General features: G+C 70.6%; 4 protein-coding genes across 4 annotated transcripts; 2 read left to right on the top strand and 2 right to left on the bottom strand.

The window, feature by feature from the left end:
• Positions 1-288: 288 nt before the first annotated feature.
• Positions 289-2,444, top strand: CHURC1 (churchill domain containing 1). Its single transcript, XM_040560298.1, has 4 exons — positions 289-428; positions 555-690; positions 1,501-1,571; positions 2,039-2,444. The coding sequence occupies exons 1-4, from the start codon at positions 390-392 to the stop codon at positions 2,129-2,131; spliced, it is 339 nt and encodes a 112-aa protein (XP_040416232.1). The 5' UTR covers positions 289-389; the 3' UTR covers positions 2,132-2,444.
• Positions 2,445-2,916: 472 nt separating this feature from the next.
• Positions 2,917-4,024, bottom strand: GPX2 (glutathione peroxidase 2). The gene is made up of 2 exons (XM_040560291.1): positions 3,531-4,024; positions 2,917-3,428 (listed from the first exon to the last, which is right to left on the bottom strand). The coding sequence occupies exons 1-2, from the start codon at positions 3,753-3,755 to the stop codon at positions 3,078-3,080; spliced, it is 576 nt and encodes a 191-aa protein (XP_040416225.1). The 5' UTR covers positions 3,756-4,024; the 3' UTR covers positions 2,917-3,077.
• Positions 4,025-4,540: 516 nt separating this feature from the next.
• RAB15 (RAB15, member RAS oncogene family) lies at positions 4,541-6,777 on the bottom strand. Its single transcript, XM_040560288.1, has 7 exons — positions 6,594-6,777; positions 5,999-6,059; positions 5,827-5,887; positions 5,658-5,735; positions 5,480-5,569; positions 4,979-5,044; positions 4,541-4,878 (listed from the first exon to the last, which is right to left on the bottom strand). Exons 1-7 carry the CDS (start codon positions 6,715-6,717, stop codon positions 4,723-4,725), a joined length of 636 nt encoding a protein of 211 aa, XP_040416222.1. The 5' UTR covers positions 6,718-6,777; the 3' UTR covers positions 4,541-4,722.
• A 1,612-nt stretch (positions 6,778-8,389) lies between these two features.
• On the top strand, positions 8,390-12,678 carry LOC121071690 (protein farnesyltransferase subunit beta-like). The gene is made up of 12 exons (XM_040560250.1): positions 8,390-8,531; positions 9,451-9,515; positions 9,681-9,753; positions 10,030-10,121; positions 10,741-10,887; positions 10,972-11,055; positions 11,201-11,287; positions 11,368-11,497; positions 11,581-11,713; positions 11,986-12,097; positions 12,180-12,294; positions 12,407-12,678. Exons 1-12 carry the CDS (start codon positions 8,448-8,450, stop codon positions 12,506-12,508), a joined length of 1,224 nt encoding a protein of 407 aa, XP_040416184.1. The 5' UTR covers positions 8,390-8,447; the 3' UTR covers positions 12,509-12,678.
• The last annotated feature ends 75 nt before the right edge of the window (positions 12,679-12,753 follow it).

Raw genomic sequence — 12,753 nt, 5'->3', positions numbered from 1 at the left:
GAGTACCCACAGCAAGATTGGGCTGTCCCCAATTAGTCCTGGGCACCCCCCCCCCAATCACCCCTGGGTACCCGCTAATTAACCCTGGGTGCCCCCCATTAACCCTAGGTGCCCCCCCCCCCCCAGGGCTGCGCACCCCCTCCCCGCTACCCGGGGCGGGGGCGGGGCTACGAACGGCCACGCCCCTTTCCCACCCAAACCCCGCCCACTCCCCTCCCTGGGAGGCAACGAAGCGGGGAGGGAACGCCCACTTGCAGCTCTTCGCCACGCCCACTTCCACAGGCCACGCCCGCTTCCGCGAGCCACGCCCACTTCCACAAAGCCACGCCCATTTCCGTAAGCCCCACCCCCGCGGCGGAAGTCTCGCGAGAGCGGCGGCGGCGGGCGGGATGTGCGGGGGCTGTGTGGGCACCGAGTTCCCCGAGAGGGTACGGGCGGGGGGGGGGGGCTGAGGGGGGGGGGTGGAGCGTTACGGGGCCGTTACGGGGCCGTTAGCGGGGCCGTTAGCGGGGCCGTTACCGGCCGTTACCGGGCCTCTCGGTGCCTCCCCGCAGGGCACCACCTGCCTGGAGGGCGGCTCCTTCCTGCTCAACTTCGTGGGCTGCGCGCAGTGCGGCCGCCGCGACCTGGTGCTGCTGGGCAACCGCGCCGCCGGCCTGCGGGGCGACGACGAGATCGTCACCTACGATCGTGTGGGGACGGGGGCGGGGGGGGGCGACGGGGGGGGGGGGGTGGGGGTGATATAGGGGGAGTTGGGGGGCTGGGGGTTACCGGGGAGGGGTCCTGGGGGGGGGTATTGGGGGGGTCCTGGTGCTCTTTGGGGGGTTACTGGGGGGGGGGGGGGGTCCAGGTGCTCTGGGAGGGGGTATTGGGGGGTCCTGATGATCTGGGGGGTTATGGGGTATTGATGCTCTGGGGGTTATTTGTGGGGGGGGGGTCTCGTGATTTGTGGGGGTATTGGGGGGGGGCCTGGTACTCTTTGGGGGGAGGTTATGGGGGCATCTGGTGCTCTTTGGGGTTATTGAGGGGTCCTGGTGCTCTTTGGGGGTGTTGGGGGGTCCTGGTGGTCTGCGGGGTTATGGGGTATCTGGTGCTCTGGGGGGTTATTTGGGGGAGTGTCTTGTGCTTTGGGGGGGGTATTGGGGGACATCGGGTGCTCTGGGGGGTCATGGGGGGGTCCTGTTGCCCTGGAGGGATAATCCGGGGGGTCCTGTTGCTCTGGGAGGGCTCCCTGGGGAGGATCTGGTGCTCTGGTGGGTTACTGGGGGCTCCGGGGGTTATTTGGGGGGGTTGGGTGAGGGTCTGGGGGGCTGCTGCACGCTGAGGTGCCTGGGGGTGAGTTGTGCTTGGGGACCCACCCTGGGGACTGGGGTGGGTAGGGGGGTGTCAGTCCCTCAGGTGGGGGCTCGGGCACCAAAGGGTCTGGGGGTGAGGCTGGGGGTTCCCAGGGACAGCGGTGCCAGGGCTGGGCACGTCCCCTAAACTGCTCCTGCCCCGCAGACCTGTGCAAGAACTGCCACCACCTGATCGCACGCCACGAGTACACCTTCAGCGTGGTGGATGACTACCAGGTACGTCCTCCTGGGGCTCCCCGTCCTCCCGGGGGTCCCCGCTGCCCCCTGGGGTCCCCAGCAGCCTCTCCCCGGCTCCAGAGGCGCCCTGAGTCCTGCTGCTGCCCTCCTGCCCTCGCAGCCGCAGGAGGGAGCTGCGCAGCTTCGGGGGCGAGCGCCTCGGGGGCATCTCAGGAGCTCGGCACGGGCAGGAGCTGGAAACAGGAGCCTTGGGCTCACCGCGGCGCTGTCTCAGCGCCGGATTCGCGCTTCCCAGCCCTCCTCCCTGGCGCATTTCCCATTCAGCAGCTAAATGCTGGAAAATGGGCTCCGGGGAAATGGGGTCCCGGGGGATGAAACACGATCCGCCGCGGTCCGATTGCAATCGGGGATCAGGTGCCGGCCCCGGCTCCGGTTTCCCCAGCGGTGGAGAGGAGTCGGGGAGGGACAGAGCAGCCTGAAAGCCCCGCGGCCGTGTCCCGCTGCAGGAGTACACCATGCTGTGCCTGCTGTGCGGCCGGGCCGAGGACTCCATCAGCATCCTGCCCGACGACCCGCGCCAGATGACCCCGCTCTTCTGAAGCCCGTCTGTGCCCTGGCACAGCCCCCGGCCCCACTCCCCATGTGCCCCACGGAGCTGTGGGACCGCGCTGCTGGCGCTGGGGGGCTTTGTTCCCGCTCCAGTTCAAACCTCCAGCCTGGATGCGGTGGACACCCGATGCTGGATGCTGCCTGCTCTGCTCCAGCCCCGTGCTGCGCCTGCTCCTGAGCCCCCCTCGCACTGAACAAAGGGAGGGGGCCCAGAAACCCACCCCCAAAACGGCTCAGGGTGGCACAGCCGCCTCGTCCTGCCCCAAAGGGGTCCGCGTGGGCAATAAATGTGAGCGTGTAACAGCTCGGGGAGCTTTGGGATCGTTCCCCCTGTGTGGATGGGAACAGGAGGGGGCGGGGGTGATTTTCAGCCCCCCGAGCCCCTCCAGCAAAGGGTGCTGGGGCCCTGCTCGGGGATGGAACAGTCTTTTCCCTTCCCACCACCCTTCCTTGTGTCCCAGGCGCACACGCAGCCTCCCAAACCCCACGCCTGAACCATTTCCCCCCCGGGGGGCTGTGTAGCAGGATCGCTGCCCCCCCCCCAGCACTGCAGTGCCCCCCCCCCAGTCCTGCTCAGGGGTGCGCATTCCTGGGGCGGGCAGGGCAGGGCAGGCAGCACACCCTCACCTTGGGGCTGCCAAAATTGTTTCCCCCCTCCCCCCCAGGGTGGGGTTGCAACCGCGCCTGGCTCTTATCCACCCCGCACAGCCGCTCCCCAGACCCAACCGCCCGCCATGCGCTCGGGCTGGGGGGGACACAAACGGGGGTGCTCGGGCGCTCCTTCCTGCTCCTTTATTGCAGCCGATCCCATCCGGGCGCCCACCACCCCGGTGGCCCCGGCTCGCCGCCACATCGGGCCCCCTCCCCACGGGGGTTTCAGAGGGGGCCGTCACCCGGCGGAGGGCTGGGGCCGTCCCCGGGGGGGGGGGGACAGCCCTACTTGGCCAGCTTGAGGAGGCGCTGGATGTCGGGCTCCAGCTGGGCGGTGGGCAGGCGGGGGCTGTAGCGGCGGAAAGGTTCCCCCTCGGGGCCCACCAGGAACTTCTCGAAGTTCCAGGAGATGTCGGAGCGCCGCACGGGGCTCCACACCACGAAGCGGGGCTCGGTCATCAGGTGGTCAGGCTCGTCCACCGGGGCGGGCAGGTGGGCTTTCAGGTAGGCAAAGACGGGGTGGGTGTCCTGCCCGTTCACCTGGCACTTCTGGAACAGGGTGAAGTTGGGCTCGAAGCCGCCCCCCGGCCGCACGTGCTTGAGGCAGTTGAGGATCTCCTCGTTGGTGCCGTTCTCCTGGGACGGGGAAGGGGACACCGGGGTTGTGCCGCCGCTGTCCCGAGCCCTGGGCTCTGTGCCCCCCCTGCCCCCCCCCCCCCGCCCATGCTGGGCACCTACCTGGTAGCCGAACTGGTTGCAGGGGAAGCCCAGCACCACCAGCCGCCGCGGGTAGCGAGCCTGCAGCTGGTTGAGCTGGGTGTAGTCCCGCACCGTGGTGCCTCAGAGCGACGCCACGTTCTCGATGAGGACCACGCGGCCCCGGAAGACGTTGAAGTCCACCTTCTCCCCCTGCAAGGAGGTGGCGCTCAGGTCGTAGAAGGACTTGGCGATGGGGACGCTCATGGCTGCGGGTGCGCTCCGGATCTGCTGCCCGCCCGCCCGCTGCCCGCGCGCCTTAAGGGCCGCCCGGCGCCCACGTGACGCCACCAAGGTCCCCGCGCCCCGCCGTGACTTGGCAGAAACCGGAGCCGTCCCACCCGCTGGCACCGGCCCAAGGGGACGAGGAAGAGGCAGAGGAAGGCCGGGGCGATGCTCCTACCCGCCTCAATAATTCACACCGCTGCGGCGTGGGGCGCAGGCGCTGTCCCTGTTGGGGCAAGGGTTCCCCGCACAGCTGGAAACAGCTGGGGCGTTGGGAGATAATGGGGTGGTGTGGCTTCGTGGGGTGCTGGGTGCGCCCCGGCAGGCAATGGGGAGGGACGGGTGCCTCCACGCCTCTCCTTCCCTGGCCAACCCGGCCCACTGGAACCAGTGGGCCCTGTCCCAGTGCCCACCAGCAAGCTGGTACCTGCTGGTGCCCACCCATCCCAGTAAGGAACGGCATCCCACTTCCCACCCATCCTGGTGCACAGCCATCCCAGTAAGGAACAGCATCCCGGTGCTAGCCACCACCCCCGTGCCTACTCATCCCAGTGCCCACCCATCCCGATGCCCACCCACCCCACTGCCCGCTGCCAGGCTGTTCGATGTCCCTGCGTCCCCCCAGCCGCGTCCCCAAGCCAGGAAAGGGGACACTGGCCCGGCCCCTCCATTATTCATCGCCGCTCGGGTTGCCGCGGCCCGGCTTTGCCTGCGGTGCCGAGGACACCGTCCCGGTGGCACCAGACGAGTCAGCTGGGGGGGGGGGGGGGGGCTCCAGCATCTCCTTTATTGTGGAAACCGAGTGTGCAAAACCGGGGGGCGGAGGGGGCGCGGGGTGTGCAAACAGCGCCTGGGGACCCCCCCACGCACGCCAAGCCCCCCTCCCCAAAACGGGTCTGGCGGCGGTGGGGAGCCGGGGGGTTTGTGTGGGGGGAGGAACGAACGGGCTTCAACACCAGCAGCTCTTGGGGCTGTCCTGCCCCCCCGGGGGCTGCTGCTCGTCCTCCTCCAGCCGGGCCAGGTCGGGGGGCACGGCGGCAGCACGCAGCCCCGCCAGCTCCTTGCGGTGTGCCTGCAGCACCAGCTCCGTCAGCCGCGTGAAGGACTGCGGGGAAAGAGCGGGGTGAGCCCGGGGGGGCCGGGAAGGAGAGGGGGGGGCACACCCCGGCTGCCTCTCCTTTCCCCCCCCCTTCAGCCCCACGCACCTCCTTGATGTTCAGGTTGCTGCAGGCACTTGTTTCGTAGAAGTCCATGCCGTACTCCCTGGCCAGCTGCAAGGCGAGGGCTCGGCGGCGCCGATGTGATTTTGGGGGGTGGGGGGCGGGGGGTTCGCCCCCTCTCCCCCCTCCCCAACCTCCCCCCTCCAGCCCCTCTGCTCCCCGCAGGCACGTGGACAGACGGACGGCAGCGGTCCCGTGGGGTGCGACCCCAGGGCCATGCGCTGGGTGCCGTGGGGGGATGGGGGGGGCATTAGGGGGGACACTGGGCATTTTGGGGGGCAGACAGGGGGTCCTGGCCACGCTGGGGGTGCAGGGGGGGCCCTGGCTATAGGGGAGACCGCAGGGGGGTCGGGGTCCCTTGCCATGCCGGGAGGGAGCACAGGTGGCCTGGGGATGCTTGGGGTGCAGGGGGCCCTGGGGGGGGCCGCTGGGCTTTTTTGGGGGGGGCGCGGCCATGCTGGGGGTGCCTGCCCCCCCCCAGCTCACCTGCAGCCCTTGCTCTTTGGCCACTTGCCTCTTGTGCTCCTCGTCCGCCTTGTTCCCGATGAGGATTTTCTGGACGCCGTCGGGCGCATACTGTGTGTGTGTGGGGGGGTGTGCATCAGCACCCCCCCCCAATAAAAACCAGCGTGTCACCGCTTTGGGGACCCCCCCAAACCCCCACCTCATCCACGTCGCTGGCCCACTTGACGATGTGCTGGTACGAGCGCTCGCTGCCGATGTCATACACCAGAAAGATGCCCTGTGGGAGAGGCACCGGGGAGGGGGGGGCAGTATTTTTCCCCCACTGCCCCCCCCCCCCGTGCCTCAGTTTCCCCCCGCCATGCCCCTACCTGTGCCCGCCGGTAGTACTGCTTGGTGATGGTCTGGTACCGCTCCTGCCCCGCCGTGTCCCTGGGGACATGGGGGGGAGGTCGGGGGGGGCCCCGTTGCTTGCTCCAGGCTCCAGCCCCACCCCGGGGGGGGGGGGCACATCAGCGGGATGCGGCCCCCCCCGGCACTCACCAGATCTGGATCCGCACCTTGATGCCGTCCACCTCGATGGTCTTCATCTTGAAGTCCACGCCTGGCCAGGCCGGGGGCACACGGGGGGTTTTGGGGAGGGCGGGGGGATTTGGGGGCAGGGCTCTGCCCTGTGCCCCCCCCCTCCCCCCCCGGTGCACCCCCCGGCCCACGCTGTGCCTCCAAGCGGTGCCCCCCGGTGCCCCAAGGTGCCGGAGCTCTGCGATGCCCCCGGTGCCGGCCGGGCTCCCCCCCACCTCCCCGCCGCCCCGGTGCCGCCGCTCCTCGCTTTTCCGGTTCCCAGGTGCCCCCAGCTGCCGGCGGTGCCCCCGGTTCCCCGGCGCTCCCATCCCCGGTGTCCCCGTTTTCCCAGCGCGGCGCCTCCCCGGTGCCCGCGGCTTCCCCGCTCCCGGCGGCGGGGCGCGGCGGCGGCTCCCCGGTGGTGCCGCGGTGCTCCCGGTGCCCCCGTTTTTCCCGTTGTTTTTCTTTTTCTTTTTTTTTTTTTTTCCCCCCCCCCCCAGCGCTGCGGCTTCCCCGGTGCCCCCGGTTCCCTGCCGCCCGCGGCTCCCCGCTGCCGCGCGTCCCCCGGTGCCGGTACCGATGGTGGAGATGTGCGCGGGGTGGAACTCGTTGTCGGTGAAGCGGCAGAGCAGGCAGGTCTTGCCCACGCCCGAGTCGCCGAGCAGCAGCAGGCGGAAGAGCACGTCGTACTGCTTGGCCATGGCGGCCCCGCGCCGCCGCCGCTGCCGCCGCCGTTACCGGGGGCGGGTTCCTGCGCCGCCGCTCCGGGCGGCCGGGCTGGCACCGGGGCGGAGCGCGGGGATGCGCCGGGGGGACGCGGGGATGCACCCGGGGGGACACGGGGAGGCACCGGGGGGGGGGACACCGGGAGGCACCGGGGGACACCGGTGAGGGCACCGGGAGATGAGCCGGGGCACCGGGAGGCAGCGCGGGGCTGCACCGGGGGTGGGGGGCAGCTGGGGGTGCGCTGGGGACCGGGGGGGACACCGGGGCTGGAGCAGGGGACGGGGGTGACGGCGGGGGGATGCAGCTGGGGGGACACAGGGATGCAAGGGGGGGCACCGGGGGGGCACCGGGAGGTGCCCTGGGGCATGGGGGTGCACCGGGGGGCTATGGGGACAGAGAGATGTGGGGATGCAGTGGGGAGGGACACCCGGGCATGGACCTGGGGACACTTGGGGGTGGGCTTGGAGGTGAGGGGCCCAGAGCAGGGCAGCGTGGGGCAGCCCCACGTGCAGTAGGGCCTGGCCCGGGCCTCGTAGTGCGGAGCAGCCCGGTGGTGGCACGAGGAGACGGAGCAGCACAGCGGTGGTGCAGCCACGCAGCGACGTGGAGCAGCGGCACGGTGCAACGAGGCAGGGCTGCACACAGCGATGCAATGCCACCGGGACAGTGGCATGGGGAAGCATCGCACGCAGTGATGCAGCAGCACAGCACAGGGCAGTGACGCCGTGCAGCGGGGCCGTGCACCGGGGCTACCCGGCAGCACCGTGATGTGGAGGTGCAGTGCGGAGCAGCACAGCAGAGCGAACATGGTGCCCCAGCAGTGCAGCACGACGCCGCGGCGCCATTGCACGATGGTGTGACACAGTGCGGCAGTGCGATGGTGCAACATGGAACAGCCGTGCAATGGTGCAACGTGGTGCAATAGTGCAATGTGGTGGAATAGTGCAAACGTGCAACACAGAGCATCCGTGCAACAGTGCAACAGGGTGCAGCTGTGCAATGGTGCAGCGTGGTGCAAGAGTGCAATGTGGTGCAGCAGTGCAATGCGGCACAGTAGTGCAATGGCACAACATGGTGCAGCTGTGCAATGGGGAACGTGCCCCAGAAGTGCAATGGTGCAATAGTGCAACGCGGTGCAGCAGTGCAATAGTGCAACGCGATGCAATAGTGCAGCGTGGTGGAATACTGCAAATGCGTAATATGGAGCAGCCGTGCAACGGCGCAACACGGTGCAGCTGTGCAATGGGGCAACCTGGTGCAATAGTGCGAGGTGGTGCAGCTGTGCAATGGCACCGCACGCCCCAGCAGCGCAACGGTGCAATGGTGCAACGCGCTGCAGGGTCGCAGCGGCACAGCGCAGCAGTGGCAACGTCGCGACGGGCTCCGGCGACACGCGCCCGCAGCGCGCCGAGCACGGAGCCCTGCATCCCGGCATGACGTCACGGCGCGGTGACGCCACGCGGTGACGTCACGCGGCGACGCCGCGCCCTCCGCCCCGGCCGACTCCGTCGCCCCGCGCACGCGCGCGCGCCGGTCCCGGGCCGGGTGGTGGCGGGGAGGGGGGGGGGGGCGTGGCCAGGCGGGGGCGGAGGGGGCGTGGCCAGGGCGCGGAGGGGGCGTGGCCGGGCGGGGCGGAGGGGGCGTGGCCGCGTGTCCCCGCCCGGCCGCCGTCGGCCCCGCTGCCCCCGCCCGGGCCGGCCGCAGCATGGCGGGAGCCTGCCCCGGGAGCCCCGGCGGGCGGCGGCGGCTGCGGGACGACGGCGTGAGGACGCACACCTCCAGCGAGCAGGTGCCGCCCGGGGCCGGGGGCTGGGGGGGCTGGGGCCGGGGGGCTGGGGGCTGGAGGGGGCCCACGGGCACGGAGCTGGGGGACCGGGGGCCGGGGGGGCTGGGGTCGGGGGACCCGTGGGGCTCGGGACCGGGGGACTCGGGGCCGGGGGGGCTCGGGACCGGGGGTCTCGGGGGCCAAGGGTCCTCACGGGCACGGAGCTGGGGGACCGGGGGCTGAAGGGGCTCGGGGGTGGGGGGCTGGGGGCGGGGGGCTTGGGGGCAGAGGGGGCTTGGGGTCGGGGGTCTGGGCCCGAGGGACTCGGGGATGGGGGGGCCCGAAGCTGGGGAGGGCCGGAGCTTGGGGGCGGGGGTCCGGGGGCTCGAGGAGCACGAGGATGGAGCTGGGGGACCGGGGGCTGAAGGGATTTGGGGGCAGAGGGGGCTCGGGGGCAGAGGTCTGGGGCCGAGGGGCTCGAGGGGCTTGGGGCTGGGGAGGGCCGGAGGTGGGGGTCTGGGGTCTGGGGGGGCTCAGGACCGGGGATCTGGGGGCTCAAGGAGCACGGGCACGGAGCTGGGAGGCCAGGGGCTGAAGGGGCTCAGGGTCTGGGGACGGAGGGACCTGTGAAGCCTGGAGCCGGGGGTCCGAGCTCCAGGGGGCATTGGGACCGGGTACAAGAGAGGTAGGGGGGCGAACGCGACCCCCACCCCGATCCTGGGATGCCCCCCGCAGGGTGAAAGGCGTTGCCCAGCCGAGAACCCCGGCTGCGCCTCTTGCATCAGTGCCCTCAGCCCCCGGGGATGTTGTGCAGGGCGGGGAGGGTTCCGTGAGGCTTTGACCTTAAACCCAAAACGGGTGGAAGCTGCTGGAAGGCGCCGCGGGGCCGGGTGCAGGGAGGCAGCTCCCGGCGGCGCTGACCCGGGTGCTCGCGGTGCCGCAGAGCAAAGTGGAGGACATCGTGCAGGAGGTGTTCGACGCCTACAAGACGAACCACCACGCCGCCCAGTAAGTCCCCACCATGCTCCCTCCACTTGTGGGAAGTTGGAATAAGGATAAAGAGCAATAATAGGGGGAAAAAAAAAAAAAAGCCAAAATTCTGGCTCTGGCGGCCAACGGGTCCCGGGGCTGGAGCTGGCGGCGCTGCGACGCCGCGCCCTGCCTGCCTTGCAGATTCGTCCTGCAGCGGGAGAAGCACTTCCATTACCTGAAGAGAGGCCTCCGGCAGCTGAGTGAAGCCTACGAGGTACCGGGCACGGCCCCGGCGTTCTGCCCCGGGGCTCCACGCCTGGGCGATGCCTTCGGCCTCTGGGTGCTGCTTTAATTATCACCGGGTGTTTCTCGCCCCGAATCCCTCGCTGCTGGCTGTCGGGTGGCCCTGGGGCAGGCGGAGCAGTTCCCGTGCTGCTTGCGGGTCCCCTTGGGTCTTGCCTGTCCCCACAGGGTGCCCCAGAGCTGCGGGTTTGGGGGTTCTGTCTGGCCCCTCTCCCTGCCTCCTGCCCGTCCCCTCTTGTCCCCGCAGTGTCTGGACGCCAGCCGCCCCTGGCTCTGCTACTGGATCCTGCACAGCTTGGAGCTGCTGGAGGAGCCCATTCCCCAGGCGGTCGCCTCTGAGTAAGTCACCCCCGGTTCCTGCGGGGCGCTGGGGGGCCCGGGCACCTCGGTGCTGACACCGGGAGCACCCCCCCGAGCTGGGTCCGACCCGCAGCACCCCCGGGAGAAGGCAGCTGCTCCGCGTGCGCCCACGTGAGCCTGGAGGTGCCTGCTCCCGTGTCCGCCCGGCACAGCCAGGGCCACCTCCCACCATCCCCGTGGCCCTGGCGCCAGGACAAAAGTGCTTTGTGTCCTTCGGGGCCGTCAATGCTGCCCATTCTTGCTGGGCGGCACGGCTCGTGCTGTCTCATGACAGAGGGGGGAGATAGGGGACCTGGCTTCAACCTCCTGGGGGGGCACGGGGGCTGTCCCCTTCTCCCAGGTTCTCCCTCGCTCAGGTGGGGGATGTCCCCGTGTCACGAGCAGGTTGAAATCCTCCGGAAGCTCCTGGGGATGTTCAGCCAGGTCTGAAACCCTTCGCTGCTGGGGGAAGCGCTGAGGGAGGGGTCTGCCCGCTCAGGGGAGGGCTCGGTGCCACCGCCAGCTCCTGCCATCACCCGCGGTGGCTCGTCCTCCTGCCCACCCCACCTTGGTGGCCGTTTTGGGGTCCCCTCCCCAGCTGTTCTGCTTGTCCCCGCAGCGTCTGCCAGTTCCTGAGTTGCTGCCAGAGCCCGCAGGGCGGCTTCGGGGGGGGCCCCGGCCAGCACCCCCACCTCGCCCCGACCTACGCCGCCGTCAACGCGCTCTGCATCATCGGCACAGAGGAGGCGTTTGGCGTCATCGACAGGTACAGCGGGGGGCCAGCACGGCGCGGGGGCTGCAGCGGGGTGGGGGCCGGGTCCACGCTGCCCCTCGTACCCGCGTCCCGCAGGAAGAAGCTCCTGGAGTACCTGCACGCGCTGAAGCAGCCCGACGGCTCCTTCCTCATGCACATCGGCGGCGAGGTGGACGTGAGGTGGGTGAGCGCCGTGGGGGATGAGGCACCTGCCCCACAGCGGGTCTCTGCCCCCCACCGCAGCGCGGGGTGAGCCCCGCGGAGCCCCCAGGGCTGGGGACGGGGGCAGGCGCCTGCCGCAGCCCCGAGCCCCCTTCTCCCGCAGGAGCGCCTACTGCGCCGCCTCGGTGGCGTCGCTCACCAACGTCCTCACGCCCACGCTCTTCGCCGGGACGGCCGAGTGGATCGCGAGGTGAGGAGCCAGCCGAGGGGGCGCAGGGGACGGTGGGTGCCCCCCCTGCAGGTGCCATCCTCAGCGTCGCCCCCGCGCAGGTGCCAGAACTGGGAGGGCGGCATCGGCGGGGTGCCGGGCATGGAGGCCCACGGCGGGTACACCTTCTGCGGCGTGGCGGCGCTGGTCATTCTCAAGAAGGAGCACCTGCTGAACCTCCGCAGCTTGCTGGTGAGTTTTGGGGGGGGGGCCCTCAGCTGCCGGGGGATGTCCCCGTCCTCGCAGTGCCACCCGCTCCCCTCTGTCCCCTGCAGCACTGGGTGACCGGCCGGCAGATGCGCTTCGAGGGCGGCTTCCAGGGCCGCTGCAACAAGCTGGTGGACGGCTGCTACTCCTTCTGGCAGGCCGGGCTGCTGCCCCTGCTGCACCGCGCGCTCCACGCCCGGGGTGAGTCGGCAGCGGGCGGGGGTCACCGGCTTCGTCTGCTTCTAAAATTGGCTGCGTGGAGGGGAGAAACAGGCGAGTTTTAGCAAGGAGACAAACTGCGGAACAACTGGAGGGTGCGGCAGGCACGGGAGGGACCTGATGGGCTTCCCTGAAGGCTTTTTTGTGGCAGAAAGGGGCTTCTGGGCAAACATGCCGGTGTTTCCCGGGGCGGGGGAGATTTGCTCTCATCCCGAGGCCCCCCAGGCGTTTCACTGCCCGCCTTGCCCCCGCAGACGACGCGGCGCTCAGCATGGCACGCTGGATGTTCGACCAGTCGGCGCTGCAGGAGTACATCCTCCTGTGCTGCCAGTGCCCGGCCGGCGGGCTGCTCGACAAGCCGGGCAAGTGAGTACCCGAGGCGGGGGGGCGGCCTCGCGCCCCCAGCGCCCCCCCCCCCGCTCAGCCGCCCCCGGGTTCCCCCCACCAGGTCCCGGGACTTTTACCACACCTGCTACTGCCTGAGCGGGCTGGCCATCGCCCAGCACTTCGGCAGCGGCGACCTCCACCACGAGGTGGTCCTGGGCGTCCCCGAAAACCGCCTGGTAGGTGCTGCCATCCCCGGGGGGGGGCGGTCTGCAGGGTGGGCAGGGCCCCCACGCCGGGGACGTTCCTCTGCCGGGCCTGGCTCAGGCGCCTTCTCCTCCGCTCCGGCAGCAGCCCACGCATCCCGTCTACAACATCGCCCCGGAAAAGGTGGTGAAGGCGGTGATGCACTTCTTGCAGCAGCCCGTGCCCAGCCTGGAGGCGGCGGGGTAAGGGCCCCGCTCCCCCTCGGACGGCGCGGCCGAGCAGAGCGAGGTCCTCAGGGTGCTAGCGATACCAAAAAAAAAAAAAAAAAAAGGCCGGCCACCGCCGCTGCCGCCCTCCCCGGCGGGAGCTGAGGGCGCCGCGGGTGGCGTGGCATCAATAAAGCAGAGCTGACACCCGCCCTCGGCTGTGCGCGGGGTGAGTAGGAGCACGGAGCGGCGCGGAGCTGCCGCCGGGGGACGCGGGGTTTCCAG

The sequence above is a fragment of the Cygnus olor genome, chromosome 5, assembly GCF_009769625.2.
Source record: "Cygnus olor isolate bCygOlo1 chromosome 5, bCygOlo1.pri.v2, whole genome shotgun sequence".
NCBI lineage: Eukaryota > Metazoa > Chordata > Aves > Anseriformes > Anatidae > Cygnus > Cygnus olor.
This window is presented reverse-complemented; position numbering and strand designations above follow the sequence as displayed.

Bases quoted from the DNA above. Each gene is read 5' to 3' on its own strand.
- LOC121071690 (XM_040560250.1), top strand. From the start codon at position 8,448: ATGGCGGGAGCCTGCCCCGGGAGCCCCGGCGGGCGGCGGCGGCTGCGG. The intron at 12,098-12,179 runs GTGAGTACCCGA...TCCCCCCACCAG, and splicing joins CTGCTCGACAAGCCGGGCAA to GTCCCGGGACTTTTACCACA. The intron at 12,295-12,406 runs GTAGGTGCTGCC...CCGCTCCGGCAG, and splicing joins GCGTCCCCGAAAACCGCCTG to CAGCCCACGCATCCCGTCTA.
- RAB15 (XM_040560288.1), bottom strand. From the start codon at position 6,717: ATGGCCAAGCAGTACGACGTGCTCTTCCGCCTGCTGCTGCTCGGCGAC. The intron at 5,736-5,826 runs GTAGGGGCATGG...CCTCTCCCACAG, and splicing joins AGTACTACCGGCGGGCACAG to GGCATCTTTCTGGTGTATGA. The intron at 4,879-4,978 runs GTGCGTGGGGCT...CTTTCCCCGCAG, and splicing joins GCAACCTGAACATCAAGGAG to TCCTTCACGCGGCTGACGGA.
- CHURC1 (XM_040560298.1), top strand. From the start codon at position 390: ATGTGCGGGGGCTGTGTGGGCACCGAGTTCCCCGAGAGG. The intron at 691-1,500 runs GTGTGGGGACGG...CCTGCCCCGCAG, and splicing joins CGAGATCGTCACCTACGATC to ACCTGTGCAAGAACTGCCAC. The intron at 1,572-2,038 runs GTACGTCCTCCT...GTCCCGCTGCAG, and splicing joins GCGTGGTGGATGACTACCAG to GAGTACACCATGCTGTGCCT.